The following is a 10,973-nucleotide window of genomic DNA, read 5'->3' as shown; positions in this document are numbered from 1 at the left end:
ATCCCAGGTTGCTCCAAGCCCCGTCCAACCTGGCCTTGCACACTTCCAGGGATGGGGCAGCCACAGCTTCTCTGGGCAACCTGTGCCAGGGCCTCACCACCCTCACATGGAAAAATTTCTTCCTAATATCCAGCCTAAATTTCCCCTCTTTCAGTTTGTACCCATTACTCCTTGTCCTGTCACTTCAGTTCCTGACAAAGAGCTCCTCTCTGGTTCCTCGTATTCCCCTTCAGATACTGGAAGGTGCTCTGAGGTCTCCACACAACCTTATCTTCTCCAGGCTGAGGAGCCCCAACCTTCTCAGCCTGTTTCCATAGGGGAGGTGTTCTAGTTCTTTGATCAACTTTCTGGCCCATCCAAACCCCAAAAAGTCCCCAACATTGTGTTTCATCACCTGAGGACAATCAGTGAACGTTTCCTGCCCTGTGGAGCCCAGGTTGCCAATGCAAAGCATTAACTGGAAAAGAGAATTTTAGGTGGACACATGAAAACAGCTGAAGCGTTGTGACTTTCCTGAAGTGTGAGCAGTCTGCCCACTGCTCCAAAAATAGGAGTTTGCTGTGAAGAGGAGCTTCTACTCCAGGAGAAGAGAACCAGCTTGAGAAGATAAAGATCCATCCATGAGGATGACCCCAACCCTGCTGTAGCCTCTGGGCTGAACTTGCCACCCTCTTGAAGTCAACTCTGCACTCTGCTGCTCCAAACACAGAGTCTGGAGCTTAAAAATAATTTATTACTTTTGGTTTAAACAACACAGCCATTTTCTGTACACTGTAAAAGTACTGATTTTATGTATTTTTAAATGTTTATATAAATTTTTACCTATCTGTTCCATAATTTAGAAAACCAAGGGTTGCTCATAATTACTGCAAGTAAAACAAGAAATGCCAGTAGCAGGCCTTTAGCAAGACACTGGGAATATGGTTCTCCTGCAAAAGAGAAAGAAAAAAAAAGTGTAAGTGTATGAGAGCTAAATTTTAGTTTAGACAACAACCCAAGGATACAGATTAAAATATACACATTAATGCAGCACAAAGCAAGGAAGTAAAATGCTTCATACTTGTGAAACTTCATACTTTTGTCCAAGTCCAAGTGCCCTTTGAAATCCCAGACATTTAATCTATGGAGTCTCCCATGAAACATAATCCACCACAGTTTTACACAGAAGAAAATTAAAAATTATCTGTCTTAACAATATGGCAAATTTTTACTGGTAAAGTGAGAAACAAAGTCTCCCTCCACCCTTCAAGAGCAATGACGCACTCTGACAGTGCTACAGTTACAGAACAATATTATAAAGTGACATATTCTTTGCCTTAACCAGCATATGTCACTCTAAACCCCACAGGGGAGTGAAAAAGAATCTCTCCCTGCCAAACTGATGCTCACAAAATTTCAAGCTTGCCCAGAAAGTACTTCTAGTAATTATTTCTTTCCACTAGTCTAACTGAGAAATTAATGCATTGTCAAAAAAACAATTAAACAGACTTTCTGGACTGTGGTTTCTAAAGGAGAAATTTTAATTCCCCACCACAAAGCATTCTTTCAGACTGAACTCCACACATCTAATTATGTTCCAAGGAAATGTGGCCAGTTTGTGACATCCCACATTGTTTATTGTTTTTACCTGTGTAAAACCGTGTCAGTGGATAAAATAGTTGTTGCAAGCACACGTCATTTTGATTGCAGTCAAATTCCACATAAATCCTGTGGTATCTGGAATAAAAGGACCCTTTTGGTCAATGCTGTTCACATTGCTGAGCACAGTGTGAAGTTTTCAATGTTTTTACCTTGTCTTTCGAACGGGTGGCTGAGCTGGGACTTTAATGAACTGAACAGAAGCTGTGATGGGCAGGAAGCTGAGGCTGTTTCCACAGCTCAGCCCACACTGGAACTGCCATAGGACTGTTGAGTAACTGTAACAATAAACACAACTTTTACTTGAGGGCTGTAAATGAAAATTTAGAGCCTAAACACGACCACAAAAGGACAAAATACACAGTATTTGGAAGGAGGTTGATAATCCCTGGATTTTCCCCCATGCAGGGGGAGAACCCAAGCCTGGAAATGAGCTAAAATGGAGCAGAATCACATTTATTTAATTGGGATTGACTTGGCAGAGGAGGGGAAAGTGTTTGCAAAGTGACAATTCCATTTCAGGAAAGAATAAATCATTTAGCACAGCTCCCAAGAGCTCTGCAGTGGGATAAGCCAGAACATAGGACAATGTTGTCACTTCCACCACGTCACAAGAAATTAAAACACCCTCCTGATGGGATGCCCTGGGTCTGCCCACTGCTGGCAGCATCACAGATTTTATTTACTGTTAAGTGAAGTAGAACTATTATGTGGTTTTAAGCACTAGTTTTGTGGGTTTTTTTCATTTAAGAATGAGAAAGGCTAACCTGGTTGTGATCAAAGGAATTTGGGCTGCAGAAATAAAAGGCTTGTAAAAATTTTAAGTAACAAAACACAATTTTTTGTTTCTGAAGTTTAAATCTGGATTTGTTAGGTAAGGAAGGCTCAAAATGAAACATTTATATTGTGAGATAACCAGAGACACAACTCACTCTACCTGATCTGCACAGCAAGAATCTGTTGCTGGGGAATCCCTTGCACTGCTCCCACTTCAGCAAACATTATGTGAATATTCAGGTTTGCAGGAATATCTGGACAAAAGCCTTTTAAGTTTCCAGTGCTCACATTGGTATCAGAATTAAATGGATCAAGACCTATGGAGAACAGAGTTATTTAAATATAAATATTAAATATATAAATATAAATATTAAATATAAATATTCCATCGTTAGATTATTGTCATAGTCCAGTGAAACACTGGTAAACTGTCACACAGAAACAGATTAAAAATGCTTTCTCTATATAAAAAACACACAAAGAAAATTATTATACTTTTATTATTTAAAGGATTATATATTTATCTGTTGATATCTATTTATCAATAGGTAAATGCCAAGTCATATGTGTACAGGCTGGCAGTAAAATATTCAGTATCCATACACATACTGAGTTATATGCCTATGTGTCCACAGACATGGAGAGATGGATCCAGACATATCAGTACTTTAGGCATTTGAAATTATGCTTGGGGTTTATTTTGAGATGCTCTATTCAGTTATGTTAAGAAACCTCACTTACGTATGATTTCCACCCAGTCATCTGGATCACTGTAACTGGAATTGTCCCTCTTTCCAATGTGAGTAGCTTGTATTAATGAATTCAATTTCTCAGTTACATTTCCTCTGCAAAATAAGAATGTAACATCACAAAGGAGGTAAATCTGTACTGTCTGCCACTCTGGGTTGCAACCTTATTGTATCATAAGCTCAGTTTCCTCTGAAAGGTGTTACCACTCCACAAAAATAAACTCGAACTTGTCAGCTATCTGTTGAAGGGAAGAAATGGCAAAGTATTCCACCCCAACACAATCCTCATTTAAATACAGACTGAGGCTGTTATTATAATTTCCCTTTAGAAATGAAGTGAGACTTTTAACCACAGAAAGCTGAAACACACACATGAGTATTTAAAAAGAATATTCCAGTGCTTGTAAGAGGCATTTGTAGACAATCATGTAATAACCAACAGGAGGGATACAGGGAGAAACAATTCAGCTTATGTGGCTCACCTTAAAAGGCTGCAATCTTCATTAATCCCAACTTCCAGAATGCACCCAGAGTAGGAGTCTACTCCAAATAAAACTGGTGTATAAGTTGCTGATGCACATAAGCCTCTGCCAGCTGTGAAATGAAACCATCTTACTTGAGCTTTCCTATAGCCACCTTTGGATCTCTAGCTTTCAGTTTTGTGCAAAACATCAAACACTAGAATGCAAACTCAACATGGTAGAGTTCAAAAATAGATACAAGTCAATTCAACATACATTTTGCAGGAAAGCATTAGAGGCTTTCTCACTATCCTTTAAACAAAGGCTTGGGAAAGAAAACCAAAATCTGGAGCAGATTTTTAACTAAAATATGTTTAAAAAAAAATCCTAAAACCAACAAAGCCCCAACACTTTAGCATTAACTACAGTTGAAGTTGCAACCTCACAAGCCAGTACCTGGCTGCCAAATGTTTAGGGTTCCAAGAGGATCAGAAGCATTTATATTTGCAGCTCTCACTGGTTTTCCAACTTGATAACCTAAAGAGAGAAGGGTAAATCATGAACATTGTATAAGAATCTATAAGCATTAGCATTGTTTTACTAGTAAATGTCATCAATCTTGAAGTAAATGACCAGGCATTTCCATTAGAGTGGGAATAGCCTCACTTTAAATAATCAATAGCTATGCAACAAAAGCCTAAGAACCGATCTCTGCTACTGGCAGTGCAGGAAGGCAGGAAGGTGAAGGCTGGCAACATAAGAAAGTATGAAAGAAATATAAAACATAATCACTGATAATAATCTGCACAGTATGATTTTTTTTTTCTTTTATAGGCAAAATAAAGTAGTAATACCTGTATTCTCAGGCAGTTCTTCTCCATTAGTACTCTTTAAACTCAGAAATTCAACTGTGAATCTCTGTGTCAGTATTTCTGGTAAAAGAGAAAAATATGACTTTACTTTTAAATGAGTAAAGTAGCAACAAGTATGGTGTAAATCAGCAAAAACTATGCTCTGTGTAGGATACAAACTTTGGTCCTTCAGTAGTAACAGAAGATTCAAAATAATACAAATTAATGGAAATAACCCCTTTACTTTTCTTTCCAGAGCCCCAGGGAAATTCATTTTAAGAAGTATTAGTAAACAAGAGATTCTATCACAAAATTTCCATGTTGAAGAAAAAAGTACAATAAAAAATCATTACAAAATGTCATGATACCTCCATCACACAAGCTTCCAAGGAAGACTGTGACATTTACTTGCTCAATGTTCTTGTCTTTGCAAATGAATGTATAATGCTCTGCAAAAGTTACATTTTGACACAGAACCTCGGCAGGATGAAGGTTTTCTGGCAGAAGGAAAAAAAAAGGCCATAATGAAAAGCATTCTAATTAGAAAGCTCTGTTACTGCAGCTCAAAAAGAACACATTAAAACCCTGGCAAAATTCTGGGAATTACAACATTCATCTTTTTGAGAATTGATTCTACTGTTTAAATGTGCAATGGTACAATCTCCCAGTTTATCAATATTTTATCATCAGCATCCAGGTCCTTTTCTAGCTGATCCTCTGCACAAGAACCCAGCACTGGACTTTACATCACCAGCTGATGCCCTTCTCTGGACTGAGAATTCTCTCTGCTTTCCTCTCATCCCTCCCAGGGAGCCATCACTGCCCAGAAAAACTAATTAGCTTGGATTCCATTAGTTTATTATCCTCCACTGACTGGGAACCACTGTCCTACATCAAATAACTGCTGAAAAAGGCCCTTAAAAGGGCACAGGAACTTACAAAACAGAGACAACCATATCTGCTTACAGTCTGCCCTCCACACTTACATGTTCATCCTGGAGATTTTTTTAAGCATTCTTTATATCTTTCTTTATTGTATTTGTTGGGCTTTTTTCTTCTCAAAAATTAATTTTAATGTAAGATAAGGGACCTGATTTCTTGACCAACCTTAAACAAACTGGGGTAAATTAAATACTTCCTGCTTTGCAGGAAGCCAGTTTACTTTTTCAGTGTTAGTTAACATATAAGATTCCTCCTAAGAAGTGCAGCAGGTAAACATTTTAGGCATCAAAATAATCTATGCCATATACAGTCCAGGTTAGGTAAGAGACCTATTAATTAAATGGAAGACACATACCACTTTCAGTGATGAATTTGCCCCTGTCAGTGATGGTTCTATAGGTGACATTTTGTTGGATGAAGTCTGAGAATGAAAAAGAAACACAGACCTACAGTTTTCACAACATCCTTGTTGTTATGAACATTGAGTAGAAAATTATTTAGAAAATTGATTTTGGTAAAGACCCAAACTTTTTATGTATTTTGAAAGCATAGCTAATTATCTCTGGGTCTAGTTAGACTAACAAAATTAGACAATTATGGAGCATAAAATAAAATATCTTCATGCTGGTAATCATATTATCTCAAACCCCAGAATGACTCTTCCTAAGTACTTGCTTTTGTAATGCAGAGTAACCACTCCTCAGTAATTCTCAAATGCTGATACTGCACCCTCCTGACAGAAAAAGGGCTCTGCAACAGTCTGAAAATAGCGGCAGAGATGCTGCCCTGTCACTTGTAGCCATAACCAGTAGGAGTCACCAGAAACAGATAAATGGGAAACAAAGGTCAATCCCACTGTTTCTTACATGCTAAATCTTGGGAAATAGTGGGACAATTCCTAGAAGGTCATCGGGAACAGAACATCTCCAAACGTTGAACTACAGCCACCAGATAACAAAGGTGTTAGATGCAGCTACTGTGCCAACAGCCCTGGGGTTTGTTCTGTTCTAGCAGCTCTGAGAAACAGGGAGCACATTCCTGTTGGGATTTAGGCAGCATACCTGCAGTGCCAGTGTTTATCCTCACATGGTGGGGCAGGCCTTCCTTGTAAGACTCCAGACTGGTCAGGCACTTGACATCAAAGTCCTGGAGATACGCCACGGGAGCATTCCCAACACACTGCCCAGCCAGGGACTGCTGCGGGTGGGCCACAAAAACAACTGTGTTGGACCCTTTGCCAGCCCCTTGCCTTTCATTTGAAGACTCTCAGTTAGTGAAATGCCCCAAATGTGCACTGCAGCCACACGTGACACTTTGAGAAACAAGTAATCTGAAGTTATCAAAATATCTCAGTCTGTAGCAAAGGAGAGGTCAAAATCTTAAAAGCACAGCTTTAAAAATAGTTTCAATGTACAGTCTGGTTTTACCCCAATTTGTCACAATAATTATAACCAAAAAAGTGTCTCTAAAATACAAAAGGAATTTCAATTATCACCAGATGACTGAGATTGAAAGCCAACTATATTGCTCAGCAGGAAAACCAAAAAATACAGAATATGGTAAGTCATAAACTGTTAACACGATGCCGAGATTGCTTTTACCTCTTGAAATAATTAAAACATTACCATTTGGGGGGCGGGCAGGGGCATCAGGAAAGATGTTTTCTTCTAATAATGATTTTGTGCTGCTTTTTTTCTAAATTTTTTTTGATGAAAAATATATTCCACCACTTTACAAGAGCAAATTGCTGAATCTGGTTACAAGGCCACAGGGGATGTGATGTATGGAAAGTATCAAACAAACCAAGAGGAATCAAAAGCTCATAAACACAAAGTGATTACCTGGGGAATGGTAAAATATTCATTTTCTTCAGTTATAATTGGATCTCCTTGTCTGTAACCAGTGAAAAGTCTCCCAGGAGAAGTTTGTAAAGGGATTGTAAATGCAGGAACTTTGGGTGTAGAACTGCAAACAAGTTTAAAAATTAAACAGTTCTTTATTGTCTACCTCACAAATAATGACACGTTTTCTTTCATGTCCCATGTTCTACTATAGTACCAATGACATTTCTCCATTTGCATTTGAAGTTCACACCCTAAAATCCTGATTTCAAAATAACTTTCATTATCAAAACAGGTTCATTTTCATGTCTAATGTGTATGGTGAGAAAATTAATTTTCTTAAGACTTACATAGAGCCATGATAAAAATAGCCAAGAAATGGTGTGTTGTCAAGAGAAGACTGTACACAAAGGAAGGGAAACCACTCAGGGGTGTATTCCATTGACTGGGAAGAGCACAGCTGATCAAAAGGTGGGTTTACATCCCCACCAAACACCCCAGTGAAACATGATCCATTGAATAACTGCTTCAAGTCTGGTGTACACTCCTGAAAGGAAAGGAATGGTCACTTTTAAGCACAGTGATGGCATTAGCAATGGCACTATATAGCCATATTTACAGATAAATCAAACAGTTTTGTAGAGAGAGGTCATATTTACTATTAGAAATACTGGAAAATCCAAACAAGCCCTGTGGCCCATCTAGGCTGAAGCATTCAGTACCTTTCACTCCTCCCAGATAACAGAGAGAGTTTAGAAATTTGACAAACACTAATCAAAGTTTAATATGAAATAAGTACCAGATCACAGCAACAACGAACATCACAAGCTCCAGCTGTTAAGTTACAAGGACAAGAGCCTAAGGGCTGAAAGGCCTGGTTTGGGATGATAGTTGCATTTTCTGTAACAGAATTAGAAGAGGAGAAAATCAGATTAAGTGGATTGAAATCCAAATACACAGACCATGCACATTGCAGTTTATTCTGACTGTGAAGAAACCTTTTTAAAAATTCCATTAATGATTATTCAATATCTCTTATTGCAGCCCAAATCCCAGTTTTTCCATGTAGAGAGGAAAAGAACAGCCAAAATGCCATTTTTTCTTTAACATATCTAAACCCTTACCTGAGACATTTCCTGCAAAGGAAGAGTTGGCAAATATTTCAGCTTGAATCAGGAGCTGTGCCAGCCTCACTGAACCACGGCAAGCTAAAACCTGGAGTGTTTCCAGCACACAGAGAGGTGAGGGGCAGCAGTCAGTGGCATTGGGCAAACACAACTCCAGGTTTCTGGTCAAGCTTACAGTCACTTTGGAAGTGTTCTGGAAAAATGCAGAATAAAGTTTGACAGCTCTTATGCCTTGTATTAAATTGCTCTTAATTATACCACTCATCAGCTTCTGAGAGAGGAGTTGGAATGAAGTGGAATAACAGGAGTTGGAGACTGGAATGACAAAAGGTTTGATACTGTGATATGCAAATACAGCAGGGATATGAACACACAGAGAACTTTTTAGGGCATGTACACAGATTAAGTCACTTTAGAAATCACATGCACAAGTCTAAAGAAAAACATCAAATATTGAAAAGGGAATTTCAGTTTTTACAGTTCCCTTCAGTCGAAAACTGGAATGATGCCAGAGTTGATAAAACCCCTAAAGAATTACATATAACACTGAAGACAAGTCTAAGAAATACAGATGTTCTAGAGCTCATGCTGTATATATTTTTTTATTTCTAGTACATCCTTCCAGCAGATCTGAAAGAGCCTCAAATGCTACAGCCAGCCAGGAAATACAAGCAGTTGTGGAGAGGAGGAGAACAAGGGACCAGTGTCAAAGTTGCAACTCCAGCAAGGGCACTCACACAATATGTCAAGGAAAACAGGCAAGGGCAACATATTCAAATGAAGTTGTTAGTACATTAACATTATGCTAGTATTTAATTAGCCCTTAATATATGACAATCATTCCCATTTTAGGGAAGAATTAGTACTTTACATACCATACCAGGTGTTACATCCAAATTCCAATCACCAGCTCTTTTACTTCCACTGCAATTTGCAACTTGCAATTTTCCTATAGCAAAAAAAAGTATTCCACTGTCATTTAGAAAAGACTGGGAATAAGAAGTACATTTAAATTCCTCTTGTGCCTTCAGGTACACACACCCTGAGGCCCAGCTGATGCAGAGTCAACAGAGAACTAAGGGTTTAATCACAGAAGTCCTCTGGAGTTCCTATTTCAGTAATGATTAAAGCACTAAATTAAGTGCATTACCATTTCTCCAGCAGTTTTAATGTCAAAAATATTAATAATTCAAACATATTTATTTACATAAAGGGGAAGGAAAGGGGGGAAATGAAGTGTTCTTACCTGTCTCTTCATTTCCAGGACTTAAAATTACAGAAAAAGTAACTCCTGAAGAATTTCCAAGAAAAAATGAATTGACTCTGGGCCCTGACATATGGATAAATGAAGGCTGAAAGACTAAAAAGAGAAAGAAACAAGTCTTCATACACACTGCCTGAAAACAGTAACATCTGTAAGACATACTTATGTCTTCTGCTTGGCCTAGATTCTTATATTCTTATACTTTAAATTGTCACAAATAGAAGAAATATATCTTGTAATGCCTAGTGCAGGGTTGTATTTACATTCTTGCCAAGGGCTGGAGCAGGGGGTTCACCATAGCTTTCTATACCACAAGTTTATATTTGTGAAGACATGCAGCAAAATAACATCACAGCAGGAGGCTGCAGCACTTACAGCCTATGTAGATACTACACAGCTCAGGCAAGACCATATTTCATACTGATTTCAGCTGATACATTTAATTTCTTGGGGCTATGAATGGTGCCAGGAGTGTCCAGCTACCCGTGATCCAGGAATTGCGGGCTCCTGCCCTCAGCATGCGGACGCAGTGTCAAGTTTAGGGCTCCGAGCTGGGAGTTTCGCTGGATTTTTCGTTACAAACTTTACTAAGGCTGAAAGGTTCGACATAAGCAGCTCCACCCTCCCTCTCCGAGTTTCCCCCAGAGGCTCGTGTTTGGGCAAGGGCACCCAAGACCTCCAACCTCGCCGTCCCCGGGGAACCCTCAGCGGATCCGCCACCTCCCCTCACGCCCACCCGGGCGGGTCCCGCCGCAGACCGACCCCCATCCCCACACCCCCGGAGGCCGCCATTCCCCGCGGCCCCTCACGCCCTGACCCACCGGAGTCCCCGGCCCGCTGCCCGGGGCAGGGAGCCGCCAACAGCAGCAGCAGCAGCGCCCCGAGGCCGGGAAGCCCCATGTCGCCTACGGCGGCCGCCCGGCCGCCATCTTGCAGCGCCAGCGCGGCGCCATGGCAACGGCGAGGGCGGGAACGGCGGCCGCCTCAGGGAAGGCGGCCCCGGGAGCGACGGGCCGGACACACAGCCCGGCTGGGCCGCCGCACGGTGGCGTTGCAAAAGGTGGAATACGTAACAGTTACCCTAATAAAGGATGTTCTTTGATGTTTGGTCTTTGTATACTTTCAAGCCTAATCAGCAAGAAGGGAGATTTAATCCGTGAAACAGCCAGCTTTATGTTAGCAAGCTCTGCGTGATGTCCACGTATTAGAAAAACAAGTTACTTGTTGGTAGAATTGACTTGTTAAAGTTTAGGGTTTGACCGTGCTTCAATGATCTCAGGCCTGGTGGAGGTCAACAAAACCTGGGAGGAAGGATGTACCACT

The 10,973-nt window shown here is 40.1% G+C and overlaps 1 protein-coding gene across 1 annotated transcript; it reads right to left on the bottom strand.

Moving 5' to 3' along the window:
- Window positions 1-690: 690 nt before the first annotated feature.
- Window positions 691-10,578, bottom strand: TCTN2 (tectonic family member 2). The gene is made up of 18 exons (XM_027737587.2): window positions 10,472-10,578; window positions 9,633-9,746; window positions 9,262-9,335; window positions 8,384-8,579; window positions 8,059-8,159; window positions 7,610-7,806; window positions 7,260-7,383; window positions 6,480-6,615; window positions 5,774-5,839; window positions 4,845-4,973; window positions 4,480-4,557; window positions 4,082-4,162; window positions 3,647-3,758; window positions 3,157-3,260; window positions 2,576-2,732; window positions 1,791-1,916; window positions 1,628-1,716; window positions 691-929 (listed from the first exon to the last, which is right to left on the bottom strand). Exons 1-18 carry the CDS (start codon window positions 10,548-10,550, stop codon window positions 823-825), a joined length of 2,070 nt encoding a protein of 689 aa, XP_027593388.2. The 5' UTR covers window positions 10,551-10,578; the 3' UTR covers window positions 691-822.
- Window positions 10,579-10,973: the final 395 nt, after the last annotated feature.

The sequence above is a fragment of the Pipra filicauda genome, unplaced genomic scaffold (assembly GCF_003945595.2).
Source record: "Pipra filicauda isolate LSUMZ 115617 unplaced genomic scaffold, ASM394559v2 scaffold14_size4853619_pilon, whole genome shotgun sequence".
Lineage (NCBI taxonomy): Eukaryota > Metazoa > Chordata > Aves > Passeriformes > Pipridae > Pipra > Pipra filicauda.
Note: the sequence above shows the minus strand (reverse complement) of the source record. Positions and strands in the feature narration are given on the sequence as shown.

What these genes read in the sequence shown, in the direction of transcription:
- TCTN2 (XM_027737587.2), bottom strand. Translation starts at nt 10,550, where the DNA reads ATGGGGCTTCCCGGCCTCGGGGCGCTGCTGCTGCTGCTGTTGGCGGCT. An exon ending in ATTCTTGCTGTGCAGATCAG is followed by an intron (nt 1,917 to 2,575) that starts GTAGAGTGAGTT and finishes TTATTGTTACAG; the next exon opens with TTACTCAACAGTCCTATGGC. An exon ending in CCACCCGTTCGAAAGACAAG is followed by an intron (nt 1,717 to 1,790) that starts GTAAAAACATTG and finishes CTTTTATTCCAG; the next exon opens with ATACCACAGGATTTATGTGG.